Source organism: Geospiza fortis, unplaced genomic scaffold (assembly GCF_000277835.1).
Source record: "Geospiza fortis unplaced genomic scaffold, GeoFor_1.0 scaffold1, whole genome shotgun sequence".
Lineage (NCBI taxonomy): Eukaryota > Metazoa > Chordata > Aves > Passeriformes > Thraupidae > Geospiza > Geospiza fortis.
The window spans coordinates 5,256,967-5,275,415 of NW_005054320.1; the positions used below are offsets into that span (position 1 = coordinate 5,256,967).

At 46.1% G+C, this 18,449-nt stretch overlaps 1 protein-coding gene across 1 annotated transcript in view; it reads left to right on the top strand.

Annotated features, from left to right (window-relative positions):
* The first annotated feature begins 7,457 nt into the window (after nucleotides 1-7,457).
* The window catches only part of VANGL1 (VANGL planar cell polarity protein 1), a 39,164-nt gene continuing 28,172 nt past the window's right edge, over nucleotides 7,458-18,449 (top strand). The window contains exons 1-3 of the mRNA XM_005420565.2: nucleotides 7,458-7,749; nucleotides 9,500-9,626; nucleotides 12,885-13,492. Coding sequence (XP_005420622.1) covers nucleotides 7,667-7,749; nucleotides 9,500-9,626; nucleotides 12,885-13,492 — 818 coding nt within the window. The 5' untranslated portion in view covers nucleotides 7,458-7,666. The remainder of the gene's footprint in view (nucleotides 7,750-9,499; nucleotides 9,627-12,884; nucleotides 13,493-18,449) is intronic.

The window sequence follows — 18,449 nt, forward strand, 5'->3', positions numbered from 1 at the left end:
TCTCGGCATCCCGGGAGAAGGCGCTCGGTGCCGGCGAGGGCCGTGGGCGCAGCAGCGCTCTGCTGCCGAGCCTCGCCCTGCAAGGAGCCCGTGCGCTGTTGGTGCGAGAGGCTCCGCGCTGGTGTGAATGCTCTGCCGGTGGTGCCTTGCGTGCCCACGCCGTGTGAAACAAACTGCTCTGTGTTTGGGCTCATCCCGCTGGGCAGCACGGGAAGGGGAGCAGCAGTGACGGGAGAGAGAGCTGCTGCGAAATATCACAGGGGGGTTGGTTTTTTTATTCAGAAGGTTGTCGAGGTGGTGAACTGACTCTTATGCCGAGGGTTCGACTCTTTGAATTGCAGAGCCGGTGAAAGCATAAGTGACTTGATGGCAGGGTTTTCGATCTGAGGTGGGCGATTCTGTGGCTGTTTGGAGCAGTGGGATTTTTTTGACCCCGGGTTTGTCAGTTATGAACTGCCCACAAGATCTGTGCAGCTCTAAAGAGTTAAGAAATGGAGTCACGCTGGCTGGAAGTGCAAATTAGGATGTTATGAAGTATGTTCTGTGATATCACTGCCTGTGAGCTCAGCCTGACTTCAAGGAGGAGAGTTGTGGAGAAGGGAGCTTCAGCAGTGCTTTGCCACCTTTGAAAAGCTTCGTTTTGACCATGCTTGGCTCTTTTCCCCCACTGGGGTTTGGCTATTTAGCTGGCCACAGCTACGAGGATCACTGTTGGCTCAGTGATCACTACAGTTGTTAATTTTGAAAATAAATATGAATGGAGTCTTGTAGAAAGCCTCCTTTAAAAATGTTCCCTATAGCTGAAATTTTGGAATAATCCCAGGCTGTACTGGAACCAGCCAGACAAATATCTAACTGCTCCTAGCCACTGACCAGCAGCTCCCAGTGGTTGCTTCTGGCCTTTTGGTTTTGGTTAGCAGTGGCAGTTGTTCCTGGTGGCTGTTGTCTTATGGATATGTGCACCTGGAGAGGGCTTCCTGTCATTGTGAGACTGGGATACAGTACTAGGACAACACTACCAAATGACTGCAGTTGTACTAGCAGAGCTGCGTGTTGTGCTGTTGTAGCCTGCCTTCCTTACACCCCCACCTCTTGCAACCAAAGCAAAGGATGGTGTCAGAAATGTGACTTTGCTGCTGCAGGGCTTGTGCTGCTGTGTGGGGACCTGAGAGGCAGACCTGAGTGGAGAGCTGTGATGTCCAGTCCTGCTGGTGGGAAATAGTGAGCTCCTGTTTCTCCATGTCTGGTACTGTTGCTTGGAAGAAGAAAATGAACCCATGTAAAAACAATCTTAGTACTTCTTTTAATGCCTCATTAGCCTGTATGTCAGAATTTTCTGACTTGGGTCAAATTAAAAATCAATGGCTATTTCCTCTGGGGTCAACACCTTTGCCCTCTCTCCTTGCAAGGGCAGAATGGCATTGGACTTGTACAGATTTGAGCATGAGGGAGATGTAGAGAGACTCCATTCTGTGGAGTCCCACTGTGCTGTGTCCTGGGGATTTTCTCAGGGTCTGTAGACTTCTTTTTTGTTCTAAATTTAAATAGAAAATGCTGGCAGATATGTAGTGTCTTAAAGGAGGGAGTGCTCTTTCAGTAGAGAAACCTTTTCCAGTTCATACCTTTTAATGCTAACTCAGTATCTAAGTGCTATGGCTAAAAGCAAATATTGAAAATGAGGTACAGGTACTGCCTGTTGGGATAGACAGAGTCAGTGGTGTCTTGTGAGACTCTTTTCCCTATTTGTTTTGGTTTAAATGTCAATATGGAAAACTGTATTCTTGTGCACAGTCCCAGGTGCCCTGGTGTCCTGAGGTTGAGGCCGCACTACCTTGTGCCTGGTTGCATGGCTCTGGGGTTAAGAGGAGCACTGGAAGATCTGGCAGCATGGAAGAGACCCATGAGTGAATAGCAGAAGCTTTCACCAGTCTGACAGGATGGCACTGAGGTGTAGTTTGCATGACAGTCTCAAATGCTCATTGTGCTTCAGAAACCTGGACAGCACAGATGTGGCTCTTGGAGTGGGCAAAGGACATTCTCCAGCAAAGTGCTTCACAGATGGGCCCCATGTAGAGAGCTTCCAGCTGTGTAATAGGGGGACAAGAGGCTGGGGGTTACTGCTTGGAAATTCCACTCACTTGAGTTATGTTTTTGCCTGGGTATTTCTCTTGTCAGTTGCTGTGTTTTCACACCTGTGTTGCTGCATGTTCTGATTAAACAGTGGATTGCTTCTATGAACCAAGTGGCTTTTCTTTCTGAAATACCCATGCCATGGACTAATGGTTTTCAGCTTTGGGGCTGGAAATTCCAGGGGATCTGTGAAGTCTTTCTGAGGAGCCTCTGAGAAGCAAAAGAAAAGAGAACTTATTGCTAAAGGGCTTGAATTTGCTGCCTACTAAATGGGTTTTTTAGAATGAGGGGCTTGCAAATCAAGAGCCTCCACCATAGAGTAAAAGCCATGGTTTAGTTTTACTTTTATATATATATTAAAAAATATATGGCCAAAATTGACCTTATTTAATGACATGCAAAAATAAATATAAATATTTTAGAAAAACCTTGTTTCCCAAAGCTCATTGCCCGTTAAAACTGGAAGTCTTGGCTCTGTGAGTAGATGAGCATGGATGAACTTATGTGCTTCCAGATCAAGTTGCTGGATTGGAGCCTGCTCAGGAAATTCAAAAGCAAAAGGTTCCTGTGGCATTGCTCATAGGTCTTACTATGTCTGCAGTTGAAGTTACGCAACTTCTCGTTTTCCTGAAGTGAATAATGGGAATGTGCTGCAGCAGTACTGTGCAGCCAGGCCAATGCCGGAGTTGGAAAAGCTTCCTCACTGCTTAGCCGTATTAATTGTTTTTACTTTTGAACCCTCAGCTCTTGAGGTTCAGTATGTTTGATTTGCAAAGCTCTTCGTTTCACTAAATGAAGGGAAAAAAGAGATTTCTCAGTGCAATAGCTCGTGGGCATCCATTACCCTGTAGACAGCTGGTGCTGTTTAACAAGTGAGGCTGACGGCGTTTGGAGCTGAATTCTACGCACATCCTCACAGCCACTTGTGGCTGCTTTGCGCTCCAGATGGCGCTTCCAAATACACACAACTTCATGAACTGACTGGTAAACCAACTCTAATTGATTGCAAGTTTTAAACAGAGCAAGATTCAAACTGTGCAATGATTTCAAAGATGAGCTGCTCTGGAGTTATTTGCCTCAACTTCACAGGGGAAAATCCATTGGGAAAGCATGGGATGTAAAGGGAGATGTTGTTTGCGTTTGCCCTCTTTGATTTAAAGATGTAACTTGCTCTTTTAAATTTCTCTTGGGCTGGGAGCCAAACTGCTCTCTCTTGAAGACGATCACAAAGCAAACTTCATTGGAAATAGGATTGGGCTTCCAGCGTGGAAAATAGCAATTCAGAAGAACTCTTTTTGAGATTTATGAGCGTATGAAAAGAGGGAGTTACAATGAGTTGTGTAGCTGCGTAGAAACTGTAATTACAGTGATCTCTGGGGTATTCAGGGGTAGCTACATTTCTTCACAGTCATGCAGGGTGCGGCAGTCCTCCTTGCCAGCACAGGGTCCCAAAATTTACTTCGGGGTGCCCTTACCATTGTTTTCCGTCTAGTACTTGGCTTCTTTCTGTCATCAGTGAATAGGGGAAAGGCAGAGTGAGAGTGCTGGCCCTACTGGGAGCAAAGTTCTGGGTGTACAGTTTATACAACTGTCGTGGTGGAGCAGAGGAGGCATTCCCATCTCCCCTCTAGCTGTTCGCTTGTGCTGCTATTCACCCTGATGTTGGTTTTGATGTTTTGAGCTGTGCTGTGAACTAGGTCACGGAAAGGATCCAAGACAAAAGCGTGGCAGGGGGCGAAAAGGGATTTTTTGTTTTGTTTTCCAGCAGTGCTGTTTGCTTGCTGAGAATTGTGTTGACACAACCGAGAGTGGTGAACCGTGGTGCGGAGGTGGAAGCTACTTACACCAGCTTTCTTGTCAACGCTGAAATACAGTGCAACTGTACCCTCAGGCCAACAGAGCTTTGTTTCATGCAGGGCCAGAAGCTCTGCAAACAGACCATGCCTTCAGCAGAGTCCTGCAAGATGTAATCATCATTTGTGAAGCCATTTCAATTGGCTACGTTGTACCCTGAATTCAGGCTCTTTTGTGAAGGGATGAGGCCCCAAATGATGGGGCTGCTGCTTAAGCAGAACAGTTGTTGTTGCCCAGAGGGGTAGGTAGGAATCATCATTAACAGTGATTTAGTAGTGGAGGTGTGTAAAGACTGTGCTTAGTTTGGATATGGTTATGTTATGAAGGACACACAACAGCTTGTCTTCTCTAGGTCTCCTCAGGCTCTAGTAGTGGGTGCTCTTGGGGTGATGGCTAATTCAGTGTTGACTTCTGTCTACGCCACTGGAAGAGCTCCAACCCAGAGAAGTAGTTTAGCTTGTTAATTGTCTTTTGGTCCCTTCCTTACCTCCTCCACAGTAGTTTCAGAAGCTTTTGTGGTGTAAGGCTGCCCTGCCTTCCTGCTGTGAAGCAGACCAGGAGGTGGGTAACTGGCTTGGCATGGCTGTGGGGAGTGTGTGTTTGGACTCTGCTCCTCCCTCCTTGGCTAGGAGTGGTGTCTATCTAGCAATCCAGGCTACCCTCTGTTGGACAAATCTAGGAAGCCTTCTTGACAGTCAGTCTCAGCTGGGCACCAGGCAAAGCCAATGTTCTTCTGCTTTTTGCAGCTGAGGTTGGGCAGATGTATTTTGTTCCTGGCTGGCCTATGAGTGCCTCGACAGGAAGATCTATTTAGCCACTGGTGTATCCTGCAGTTGGGGCAAGGAGGAGGTGCAGAGTCCCTGAGTTCATCATAGAATCATTTAGTTTGGGAAATACCTCTGAGATTACTGCTTTTGACAGTGATCCAGGAGACTTGATGGTTTTTGGGGGCTGCCTTGTTGACTTTTCACAGAGCCGTGTCAAAACCGTTGCTCTTGCTTACACAGAAGGGGAAAGTTGGCATGATCCAGCCTGCCCTGATGTTCCTGTGTTGGTCTTTTCTGCCTGGTGCCCAAGCACTGCCTTACTTCACTCACCATCAAATGGGCACTGCTTGTTCATGGTACCTGCCCAGGCAGCCTGTGCATCTCCACAGCAGCCTCTGCCTGCAGATATGTTCCCAGAGGCCTCCAGAGAAGTATGGTCCTGTGCTGATGGGGTGAGAGGGGTCAAAAGAGGTGCTCTATTCCCAGTCCCTGCCTCAGCTCTGCTTCTTTTACCTGGGATTTGGGGGGAAATCCTTCTATGTGGTTAGAGGAAAAGGATGAGAGTTTATACTTTCCTGGAGGGCTAGAAAAATACGTAACCTTTACTGATATATGCCAGCAGCTCTCCTTGCTTTTCCTATATGCAGTGATATCTATCTGTAAAGGTAATGGCTGTTCTCAAAGGGACTCCAGTAACATCATAAACAGTGGTTTAAGGCTACAATAACTTGTCAGCTTTTGTTCAGCTGAGGGTGTTTCTGGTCTGTGGTGCCTAATGACTGTAAAGTCCTGTGTAGCCATCTCCTCATCGTGCTTTTTGAATGTAGGGGGGTCGTGGCCTCATCTCCATTTATCAGAGGAAGACAGAGAGAAAGGATTTTTCTGTGTTGCCTAGCAGGACAGTAGAGGTAAAAATCAGCTTTAATGAGCCTATTGCTGGAGCAGTAAGGTACAGGCTGTGTGCAAATCCAGGGAGTTAACGAGTGTTAACATCACATCCTAGGCTGGGGGATTTTTATTCTTGTTACAGTAATGATGCCATTTTCCAAACTGTGCTGTGCCTTGGCTTTGTTTAACTGTATTTAAATCCATCCTCATTCCTTTCCTCCTGAAACCGGGCCTTATGGTCCCATGCTTATTTGTCCTTTCCATATTCTCTGAGGCACAATGTGCCCTTAGAGCTTGGGAATGCTGTACACAGAAGTCCCCATGCCTTTCTGCTTTCCAGGAGCCCTGGAAAGCCAGTGTTGTGCAAATACCTGCAGCTCTGGATGCAATGGGGGTGCTGCTTTACTTTGTTGGAGATTGCATGTCCAGCCAAGGAACCCTGTGGGGAACAGGCTTGGTTCTTTGGCAGTGCTTGCATGTGGCAGAGCTCTGCTCTGCTGCGAGCCTCTGTGGAGGTGTTATGGAGGTGTTACGGCTCGCAAGAATAGTTGCCAAAGCAGGATTTCTGTTGTTGTCCCTCTGTCTTTGGGGAAGGAGAGGGATGAAAGCAGTGGTTGCCTTTTTTTATTGCTAGCAGCTTCAAAAACTGCTGTAAGCAGAAAATTATGGAGGGGTCTAATTTAATATTAAAGTGCTCTTTGCCCACTCTGAAAGCATGGCATGGCTTTAGTGCTGTGCTGTGTTGGCTGGAGGCAGCAGTTGCCTGGGCAGAAGGCATGTGAGAGTGCTCCTGTGTGCCACAGGAGTGCTGGGCTGTGCCAAGGTACCTCTGTCCATAGCTGCGACCCTTCCCTCTTCCCTATTTGCATGTGTTTCCCCAAACCGGTGGTTAACTCCTTAACTCCCCTCCTTTCTATGTCTCTTCTCACCTATCTCAGGATGTGGATTTGGAAAGTGGGATGATGTCTACCCTTCCTTCCCACAGGGCTCGGGGGTTTTGAGGTGTTACTGTTGGGAATTGTTTTAATGTTGCCCTGCTCCTGCCCCAAAAAGCATGACCCTCTTCTGCCCTTTACAGATGTGACTTCAGCTGCTGTTCCAAGTGGAAGTACATTGTAGGAAGCGTGGCCCATATAGTCTAGATGTGATCTCTAATCGAGTCTCCCCAGTGTTATTAGTATGTGTATATTTAGAGATGATTTTTAATAAAATTGAATTCTTCAGGGCCCGAATTAGCTTCTGGAGACAAAGGTTACAAAGAGAGGGAGGTGTTCACAGTGCCATTGATTGTACAGTAACTAATGCCTGTATAATGGGCACACCTTGCAGTTAAGAAAACAAAGCAGGTTCAGACATAGTGGGCTGATTCTCTCCAGAATTTCTACTAGGGAAGTTGCCTTCAGCCCCACCCCTTCCCCCTGTAAATAGGCTGTAATGCTGCTGTTCTGAAAGAGGAGTTATTTGGGCTGTGTGTCATGCAGGACAAGAGATGTGGTGTCGAAGCCAAGCCTGGTCATTTTTCTGTGAGTGAATTTTGATATGTAAGGCTGCTGTGCCTTCTCCAAGTCACTGTCCCAACCAGGTGACCTAGACTGTCTCTTCCAGCTTTTTAGATTAATGGGCTAAACTCTGCAAAACAGAGGCACTGAATTCATTTAAAGCTCTTCAAATGCATATATTTCACTAGATCAGAAAGAGAGGCTGAGCAGGACAGGCTTGATGAGTGTGATATGTGGCCAGAGTGAGGGAATTCCTGCAGCAGGGATGATGTCTTGCTTTGCTTAGAGTGCATTTCCATGCCTGTTTCTCGTTTCTTAGGTCAATCGTGAGAAGCCAAGCACCCTCCCTCCCCTCCCCTCTGATCAGATTCCTTTTAAGTGAAGCTTACTCAGTCTCTGAGGACCAGATCTCACCGATGACTGGGAAGCAAAGAGTACCCAGGAAAGCACTTTTACCACGGACTCCACCTCAGGAGCACCAAGAACTCATCTTCTAAATAAAATCTGTGCCCCTTCTGTGCACACCCGATGTCTGCTGCAATGGATACAGAATCAACATATTCGGGATACTCCCACTACTCAGGTCACTCCAAAAAAGCTCACAGACAAGGGTAAGGAAATGTTTGTTTTTAATTACTTACTGCTCTAAGTTAGGATATGTCCTATGGGGAAAAAACCTGTAAGCCAGGATAAAATCGGTGGACCCAGATGTCTGGAGGAGATAGATGTAGAAAGTCCTCGTGGGGAGCACAGTGAGGAGACCTGAAGCTGCTAATTCAGTGATATTCAACCTGTTGGATGCATGCTGGGGTTATGTATGGCCAAAAAGATTGGGATAGTGCCAAAGATAGCAGAAAGAAAAGATCACCTAACTCCCCTCTTAAAGGGCGAGGGATGAGTACAGTATCTGGGGAGAAGATGTGTTAGACTTCCTAAATTGATAATTGCTAGTTGTCTTCTAATGCCATTTCTTTATTCCCTAATAATAAGGTTTCCTGCCTCTCCCCGCCCTCCTCCAGCCTACTCTGTTAATGGTGTGTTGAGGTTTTTTTAAATAGAATTTGAGTGGTACTTGAGTCGGCAACAAGTCCTTTATCAGCGTTGATTGGATTAGAAGTCAGGCTTTTCTGAACTTGAATAGCAAGTCCTTTCTGTTGTGGTAGTTCAACAGCCTGAAAACCCATCTGCTCTGAAACTTCTGGTTATTTGGAAACGTTTTCTTTTCTTTTTTTTTCCTACACTATACTTAGTTTTACATGTAAAATATGTGCCACTTACTGTTTGCAACTTATTACTGAGCTGGTCCAAAATAATTTTGCAATTCGGAAGCAATTACCCTGTGTGGTTGGAAAAAGAATTCTTCCATGAAGTCTCTTTGCTCACAGTCCAGTTATCGAGTAAAACATGTCTTGTTTGCCTTTTTTCCCTTCTTTAGCATCCAACCCCCAATACAGATTGCCCTTTTAAACTTAGAATGCTATGTGGGAAAGATGCCTTCAGAGTTCCAAAAACAACATAAAAATCCTAGAGTCCTTAAACTGGAAAAAGTGTCATCCCATGAAACCTTTGGGCTTTGGTAATTTCAAGGGAGGCAGAGTTGGGATACTCGTGAGTGTTAAGCCAGTCCCTCAGCACAGTGAGGGTTTCCAGTGCTGCTTTCCTGTCCATGTGGGAACGGGGAGGAAAGCATTGGTGAGCAGATTGGTGGGGCTTAATTCATCTTGAGACTTTCTCAGATGAGAAGCTGTGAGGTCCGCAAGGGTGCTCTGGAAATAAAGACTGGCCTTGTACCCTTGATGTTCTTGCTTTCTTTGTGAGAGGTTAACTTGAGGTTATTAACCAGTGGAAATAAACTTCACCAATTGTCCTACAGTGTTAAGGTCAGAGATGACAAGACTCTGCTTTGCAGGAACTAAAGCTCTATTGATTAATTCCTGATGTTAACTGGGCATGTCCCTGCAAGACACTTTCTTGTAGGCGAAGAACTGTGTAGACCAGTAAATTCCAAATGGAATTGCCAGTTGTTTGGAGCATGCAGGCTTTCCTTTTAAGCACAGCATTGATGGAAGGTGATTTAAGAGAATGTGAGGTGATGGGCATGGATCCCTGTCCTCCCCTCTGCTGTCACTGAGGGGGTGGCCTGTCCCAGCCTCCAGGCTGTCAGCTTCTCTGGGCAAGGTCCCTTTCCACCTCCTCCAGAGCTTGTTCTGTCGCAGCCTGAGTCTATGTTGATCAAGAGGAGGAAAACCTGGCTGATCTAATGCTTGGGGCACCTGTTGTAGGTGGAGGTGCAGCACCTTTCAGGCCCTGCTCCATAGAGTAACTGGTAACATTGTTCTCCTCCTCCTCTCTTTGAAAAAGGAGCCGGGACAGACACAAATCTCCGCGAAGCAAAGACGGCAGTCGGTCCGAGAAGTCGGTCACTATCCAGACGCCTCCTGCAGAGCCGCTGCTCGGGAATGACGCCTCCCGGGCAGAGGAGGTCCAGGTAAGGAGGGCTGGAAACAAACCTGCAGGTGTGTTGTGGGACAGAGCATGGGGCTTGCTGGCTCATGAGAAGAAAGAATTGGGAAGAATTGGGAATTCTTTCTTTCTCATGGGAAGAAAGAATTGCTTGCATGCTGCTTAGTAGAGAATCATGGCTTATGGGTGCCCTTTGCTCATGCATACAGCCAAAGTCACTCTGTCTTGTTCTGAGGGTGCTGTTTGTGACAGCACCAGTGCTGATGTGACAACTCCTTGGGCACTACTTTGACTCTTTCTCCAGAGTGTCATCTGCCAAGCTCTATACAAACATCTGTTTCCATCGTCTCACTGTGCATTATTCAGGTCAGCCCGTTCAGCTGTGTGTGTATTTCAGTTTTTATCCAGGATTTGCTCCAGGTAATCTTGTAAAGTGCATTAGAACCAGGATTCCAATAGAGAAAGGAATGAAGAGATGTGAAATTAGTGCGAAATAGCTGTGAAGGAGGGTGGACTCAGAAAAAGCTACTACATTAACAATGGGTTTGGTAAAAACTAGAATAATGCTGCATTTGGATTGTACCTAGGATGGATCCAGTGCTCTGCTCTAGCAGGTGATGTAGAGGTGCATATTCATTTTCAAAGCATGCCTGGTGCTGCAAGGCCTAGAATGCAGGATGCTTCAGTACCCCTCCTGGGCTGGATTTGGGGTTTGTTAATCCTTGGCGGTGGAGTTCCACTTCTGTCTTTACCAAAAAAAAAAAAAAAAGAAAAAAAAAAATCAGTGTGCAGTTTCCAGCCAAACTGTGTAACAGTATTCATGTACCTAGGGGTGTGCTCATTTCATGTCCTGTAATTTGGTGTTTTGTAGTCAGTTTCTTCTTTTCATGAGTCCCAGCTGTTATTTCAAATAGTTTCTAAAGGCGCTGGTGAATTCCTAAGTCCTTGTTTTCATGCAGCCCTCCTCAATTAAAGCCAAAGCTAAATAAGTTGATGTGTGAGCCAGACTTTTCTCCTAGGGAGCAGAGTGTCCTCTGTTAGGTCCAACAACTGTGTACCACTAGAGATTTAGCCTCATATTTCCTCTCCTGTGAGGAGAGGCTGAGACAGGTGGGGTTGTTCAGCCTGAAGAAGAGAAGGCTCAGAGGTGACCTTATTTTGTGGCCTTTCAGTATCTGAAAGGAGCCTACAAGAGAGCCAGAGAGGGACTTTTTACAAGGGCAGGCAGTGATAGGACAAGGGGGAATGGCTTTAAACTGAGAGAGGTTAGGTATTAGGATATTAGGATAGGATATTAGGAAGAAATTATTTGCTGTGAGGATGGTGAGGCACTGGAACAGATTGCACAGAGAGGTTGTGGCTGCCCCATCCCTGGAAATGTTCCAAGGCTGGGTTAGATGGGGCTTTGAGCAACCTGGTCTAGTGGAAGACGACCCTGCCCATGGCAGGAGTGTTGGAACTGGATGATCTTTAAAGTCCCTTTCAACCCAAAGCATTCTCTGAGTCTCTGATTCCATATAAATGCGCATTTTTTTGCATTAGGCTGTAGTCCACTTTTTCAAGTGGCAAGAGTTGTAAGGGCTAAACTGTGACTAGGGTTGCCTGTTGTCTTCTGGGATGTGGCCTTAAGCTGCCCTGGTGTTCCTGTCCCTTGTCTTTTCTGCACAATTTTGCAGCTCATCAAATGGAGGAAACTATGCAGAACTACTTAATGCATAAACATAAAATAGTTGAAATGCTTGAATTGCAGAGGTGCTGTTAAAGAGTACAATGTGGCAGGAATATGCTGCTTTTCAGGACATGCTACAATGCAGATCTCTTCCGGGGCCTCTGCTTTGGTGAGAAGTGACTCAAAAACCCCTCATATTAATTCAAGATGCTGACTATTTGTGGTTGGTCTGTCTCAAAACCCTACTGCTCTAGGCATGGGAGGTATTCATGTCTTGGAGTGCTTTAGAAGTTAAATCCATGGAGTTGGGAGTTGTTCCAAGTAGTTGTGCTGCTTCAGTCTAGTCCTTTCCCAAAGATTCTCTCCTCTAGCTCTTAAAAAGAAGTGAATAAGGTTTAAAATTATGCCTGTCTCTTTCAAATGAGTTGTTTTGGTCAGCATGTGCAGTTGGAGAAGTCTGAGGGAAGTTGTAAATCCTATTAATGACACAAGCTGCAGGAGGATATTCTTAGGAAGAAAAGCAAAAATGTGGTTCTGAATGAGCATTGTGGCTACAGAGGTGCCAGGTGCCAAGCAGCAGAGCCACATGCATTGCCACTCTTTGGCATGCATTTGTGGGAAGCATCAGGAGCCTCCATGTGCATGAGTCACTCCAGCAGCAGCTGTGAGTCAAATCCATACGTGTCAGTGTAGCTCTTTGGCTGTGCCAGCAGCTGGAAGGAGCAATTGGAGGCATTGTAGCCTGGGAAAACCAATGCAGACATTGTCTGATGTTAGCTAGGGAAGAAATGAGACTTTCGGAGCACGTAATGTAATCTGAAACTTGCCAGCATGGTGACTGTATTTCAGGTAAGCCTCTTTGTGAGTAAGTGGCTTCTGACAATGGCCTGGATTGTAATACCAGAGCTGCTTGGCAGCCCAGGATCCTCTAAACTTAAAAGCCCCATACCTGAAAATATCCTTTGTGATCACCTGTAATGTGTTGGTTTAACTAAACTTTTATTAGATTGTCAGCTACTGAGGGCAGTGCTACTGTAGAGGAGAATAAAAGACAGTGAAGTGGAGGAACTTGCTGGAGGTGTGGTTGCTTCTATTACGGATGGAAAAATAATGTGTGAACATGTTTTTGATTGTGTAACAACAACAACTGGCTTGAAACGCTGAAATGAAAATTTCCCTTCCAGGTGCTTTTGTGGTGCAGTTGCACTGCAGAATTTGTGGGCTGGAAGAATACTAGTCCTTGCCCTGGACATGGGAACTGGTGATTACTACAGTTTCCAAGGCTTATGTCATGTAACTCGTTAAATGTGCTGGAAGAAGAACCTCTAGGGATACAGTGAGTGGCACAGCAAGCTGAGCTACCTGCTCTGCAGTTATGGGCTTTTAGCACCTAATATTTATAGTCACTGGTTTGGACAAGTTGCTGTTGTTTCCAAACCTTTACTAATTGTCAGGGTTGATTATTCACTATGTTTAAGGTGTTGATTTTACTGTATATTTTTTCTGGAATTTAAAGACTGTCATAGCAATCTTTCCAGGCAAGAAAAATAGAACATCTGGAAGGAATGGCCTGATTGTTTCAGTGTTATTTCTATTTATCTCTCCCTCCTTCAGGATGACAACTGGGGTGAGACCACGACGGCAATCACAGGCACCTCTGAGCACAGTATTTCCCAGGAGGACATTGCCCGGATCAGTAAGGATCTGGAAGACAGCGTTGGGCTGGACTGCAAACGTTACCTGGGCTTAACAGTGGCAGCTGTTCTCGGACTCCTAGTCTTCCTTACCCCCATTGCCTTCATTCTGTTACCCCAGATCCTGTGGCGAGATGATCTGGAGCCGTGTGGTACTGTGTGTGAGGGACTGTTCATCTCTGTGGCGTTTAAACTCCTCATTCTCCTGATCGGGACCTGGGCTCTTTTCTTCCGCCAGCCCAAGGCAGACCTACCCAGGGTGTTTGTGTTTCGGGCCCTTCTACTGGTCCTCATCTTCCTCTTTGTGTTCTCCTACTGGCTCTTCTATGGCGTTCGCATCCTGGACTCGAAGGACACCAACTACCAAGGGATAGTGCAGTACGCCGTGTCCCTGGTGGATGCCCTGCTCTTCATCCACTACCTGGCCATCGTGCTGCTGGAGCTGCGGCAGCTGCAGCCCATGTTCACCGTCAAGGTGGTGCGCTCCACGGACGGAGAGTCGCGCTATTACAGCTTGGGACACCTCAGGTAGGTGCAAGCCCTTGGGGTCCTCTGGTGCAGATAAGTGTGGCTCAACTGCTGCATTTGAGTCTGTGTTGCTGCTGGTTCATGAATCTTCCCCCCGAAGAATTCCAGAGTCCCTCCGAAGTTACCAAACTGAATCTCTCTGCCCCCTTCTCTGAGTGTGGGAGAGGCTGTATCTGCCTCAGAGGAGTCCTGTGCATTTCAGTAAATGAAAAAAAGCTGATGTCATAACTTTGGGATAGTCAATAGCCTGATGACGTCTTTAAAATCCTTGTCTGGGCTTCTTTTCCTATCTCCTTACTGGAGGAAAGTGGAGACCTCTCCTTGTGTAGTTGGACCTGCCTTGTGCATTTTGATTGTAGGGGCCAGACCCTGCTTTGAGAGCTGCCCTTCAGGCTGTGCAGAGCATAACTGCTCAGAGACTCCTGACACCAGGCCAGGCCATGTGGCAGGAGCTGAAGGTTTTATGGCATGATGCTCTTTTTGCCATTAGGTATGGATCAGTTTGCTGGGTTGGATGTATTTGGGAGCCACAGGTATGACGCAAGCATGCTGGTTCCACCCTCTTGCTGGCATTACTGCTTCCCTCAGCAATGGTACAAAGGACAGGTGTCTGAATTGCCTTAGTTCCTGTGTCCTACAAAGCCCTCCAGAAATCCCTTAGTTCCTGTGTCCTGTGAAGCTGGCAGCTGAGCTCTGGAGATGATTCCCCAGGCTGAATGTGCACTTAAACATCTGTTCAGCTTATCCTGTCCAGACCCCAATGGCATGTGTATCTGTGGCAGATGAAGAGATTAGCATCTGCTGGTTTAAGTGGATGTAGGAGCAGTCTCCTGCAGCCATTAGCTTAGCAGTGGAATTGCTTTGAAGCAGATTTAGTGGCTGAAGCTGAAGTCCGGGAATTTTCTCCTGGTTAAAGAAGAACTTGAGGCCTGTTGGATGAAGTAGGTCTGGACTCTGCTTTGTTTTCCTTCTTTGTAAAATATGAAGGGGAGAGTCCTTGGAAGTGCACCAATTTACTTAATTAAATGTCTCTTTCAGGATTTCAAAAATCTGTTGGTTTTCTTGTGAAATCAGTTCTTTTGAGCTTAATTGCTCTGTGGTCAGTGATCCAGCATAACCTCTATGATGAGAGAGATGGAAAGATGAGTACCAGAGTTTCCCTGTGCTACAGTATTGTGCCTTGAGGTATGATGAGGCAGTTTAATCATAAGTGAATTCAGCAGAGAAAGTTTGGTATATGTCTGTATTTACCCATATGTACACACACAGCAGATTTGGTATGAGGGAGTTTACTTGGTGGTAGATTGTGGGTTTGTGTTCAGAGGAATTGAGATCCTACCCCTGCCAAAGTCTGCATGTCTAACTTGCCATTGGAGGCAAAAAATTTGCTAGAGAATCAACGCCTGAATATTTAATAGTGCATGTGTTAGAAGCAGTGTTTTCTCCAACTCCTTCCTTGCAGCAGCGTTTTGAAATGCATTGGGTGATGCTAAGGCAGCAAAGAGTTGTAAAACTTAGGATAAAATCTGAGATACATGAAAACTTGTGACTTCTCATTTGTTGGCAAGCTGATTTCAGTTTTGTTTGATACATTGAATTCAAGCCATGCAGCACATGGATGCTCCAGTGTCTTGTGTTACAGAAGAGACTCATCAAGCGTGTCTGATAATGCTAAACTAGTGTTGCTTTTTCCTTTGTTTGACAGATGAGCATAATGTGTATTGACATGTGTTTTGAAACCTGTGTGTCTTTCCACATTTACTGCTACAAAGGTAAAGCTGTAGGTTTGATCAGGGGCCAGGTGTCTCCCAGCTAAGGAGGAGTTTGTCCTCTCTGTGTGTTACTTGTGTGTAAGTGGTAAGAGCTTCTGATGTTGATAAAGAGTGTGGCTCCAATGTGACAAACTGTGTAAAAAGTGAAGGTAGTTAATATCTCCTTTAGCTTCTAAGGGCCTAGGATTGTGAGATGTTTGTGAAAAATGGAAAAAAAAAGAGAACTTGATCATCTTCACGGCATAATTTTGCAGAGCTTTCATTAAGGTTTTGTCATGCCTGCTGATGAAATGTAGGTTGGGTTCACAAGGTGCTGCCTTCTGCCCCTGATTCTCTTCCTGAGGCATGGGACTGGAGTGGAAGGTCTCTTGATGGGAGAATGCGAAGACATTCAAGGACAGTCTGGATTTTGGGAAGACTGGAGAAGCAGCCTTGTGGGTGTGCTGGAGAGGTGGTTCTAACTATGCTGGACTAGGCATGTACCACTGGCTGCTGCCTTTGGACTCCTTTTGCCACCATGCATGCTAGCCTCATCCTACCACTTCTGAAGGGGTTTTGGAGAGGTTTTGAGCTGCCACCTGGAAGGAAGCAACTTGCTTTTTACAGGTATAGCAATCAGACTGTCTCCTGAAATCAAAACCTTTTGTCTCTTTATGCTCACAAATATATTAAAAGTTTTGATCACTAACAATCCATGGAGTCTGTCTTCCTCAGCAGTAGTGTGCTCTGGAGAAACTGGTGGTGAGAAGGAACCTGAGACATCTTAGATTGTTCAGTGTTGCTTCTTGGAGTTGTTCTGGATTTTTTCTTCACAGCAAAATTGTTGACATCACCCTTTTTAATCCAAAGGTGGAAGCTTTCCAATTCTAGGTCTTCTCTGGTGAGGCAGAGGGAGCTGCTATGCAACTATGAGAGCAACTTATTTTCTGGGGGAGAAGGGAAGAAAACAATAGCTCAGCCGCCCTTCTGGCAAACCGTGTTTTTGCGAGGCAGGGTACAGACAGGATTTTCCACCCTCCTTGGCTGCAGATGCAGTAAAGAAGCTGAAAGTGCTGAGTTAGGTATTCCACTCCACCCCTGAGAGCCCTAGGTCCAGGAGGGTAAGCATATTTGGGACTAGTTCCCCAAATTCATATTATAATCAGCCTATTAATAGGCTGTCTTGGTCCCACCCCCAGCACTTTGGCTATAACTTTTCTTCTGGGAGACTTGATTGCCAAAACGAACGTTCCCTTTGGCGTTGATTCAGGAGCTTGGAGGGGGGAGGTAAAAATTAAATAGGAGTCTTGATGAGTGTAGTGCCAAGTCTCAGCTCACTGACTGCTCTGCTGCTCCTGGTAGGAAGGGTTGCCACACAGGGCAAATGCTTTCTGGTGGTATGTGTGGATAAAGAGCAGGGAGCAGCAGAGACGCAGGAAAGGTCAAGCCTGGGAAAATGCAGGAGGTTGGGTGGGAATAGTGTCGAGACTCTGAAAGTAACAACAAAGGGAAACAAAGGTGGGGGGGCACAACAGTAGATAACTTCTCAGTTGAAAGGCCGATACTTTTGTGAGTGGAGGCTTGGATTTGCAGCTTTGGTTTTTCCCTATAAATAGTGATGCTGATGACACTTGTCATCCAGAGTTTGGTACTGTCTTTATGGCTCAGAAACTCTGCAGGAAGAATCTTGGTGTTGAAACACCTCCTTTCCTGTAGTTAGGATGCTAACCATATTGCCTTCCTATCCAGTGAATACTCTTTCTCACCCTAGAGCTTTGGTCTAGACAGCTCAAGAAAATGAATGTCTTGTAATACACGTGGTAATTACTGATCTTTCACATAGACTGGATGTTGGGCTGCAGGATAGTCAGTCTTGGTTTCCTGAGGTTAGAAATGTTTGAGAGTGGGTCCTTCTCCTCCCTTTTGCTCATCCTTGCAGCAGGTATGTGAGGAGCAGGGCTGTGATAGTTCATCGTTTGTCAGACTGTTTAAAGGAGTTTCAGTCTTCTTTTCTGTCTGTGGTGGTTTACCCCAGCTGGCAGGTAAGTACCATGCAGCCCCTCACTCACACCTCGCTCTGTAGGATGGGGATAAGAATGAGCAAAAAGGTAAAATCTGTGGGTTGAGATAAGAAAAGTTTAATATTTTAATTAATGTAAAATATAATACTGATTATAATGACGTTGGTAATTGTTATTGTAATGAAGAGCGGGGAGGGAGGGAAATAAAACCCAAGGAAGGCACGTGATGCTCAATACAGTTGCTCTCCACCCACTGACTGATGCCCAGCCTGCTCCCAGGCAGTGATTGGTGGCTCCTGGCCAGCTGTCCTCAGTTGATACACCCAGCATGATGTTCTGTGGTATGGAATATCCCCTTGGCCAGTTTGGGCCAGCTGTCCTGGCTGTGCTCCCTCCCAGCTTCTTGTGCAACTCATCACTGAATGGCAGGGCATGGGAAAATGAAAAGTCCTTGACTCAGAGTAAGCAGTGCTTAGCAACAACCCAAACATCAGTTTACTTGGAAGAAAAGTAATGCAATCCTAGAGAAAACCAGGACACTGTCCTCTCTGGTGTGGGCTTGCCTTTATGAACCAGGTGGCTAGGAAGCTGATGGGGAAGCCTGTGACACCTTTGGAATCAGGGTTCAAGTTTTGCCTATGGCTGTGAGCTGGTCAGTGTTCTCTTGTCAATCTAATCAAAAGAAGCTTGGTGCTCAGAAGTAGCAGCTCTGTATGGCAAAAGTATGCATGACCATTCCCTGTACCCTTGTTACCCATCTCCATTTGCATGGGTGCTTGCTGAACTGTGGTTTAAAAATTAAATTAAACTGTGGTTTAAAAATAAAAGGAACAGCTGTTTCCTCAAAGCAAGTACCCGTCTCTGAAAACCCAGTACCTTCCCTGCAGGAATTATCAATACCTTACTGAGGAACCTGGTGGCTTGCACACACTCACAAAAGGAAGGAGGTGCAGACATGTTCTGTGCAAGGGGATCACACTCAGTCTGTCTCCCAGCTGCTTTGGGTGTTTGTTGGACCTGTTGCTATAAAGCTGATCTCTAGGTTGTCAGTATTTACTGATTAATCTGATGAGTGCTCTCTTGTCAGGCATTCCTTGGTGCCACTGGTACTTTGTTCACTCACTGAGGGAGTGTGTGGAAGGCTAAGGAGTGGGAATAGGCTTCTCCATATTCCAGCCTGCATTT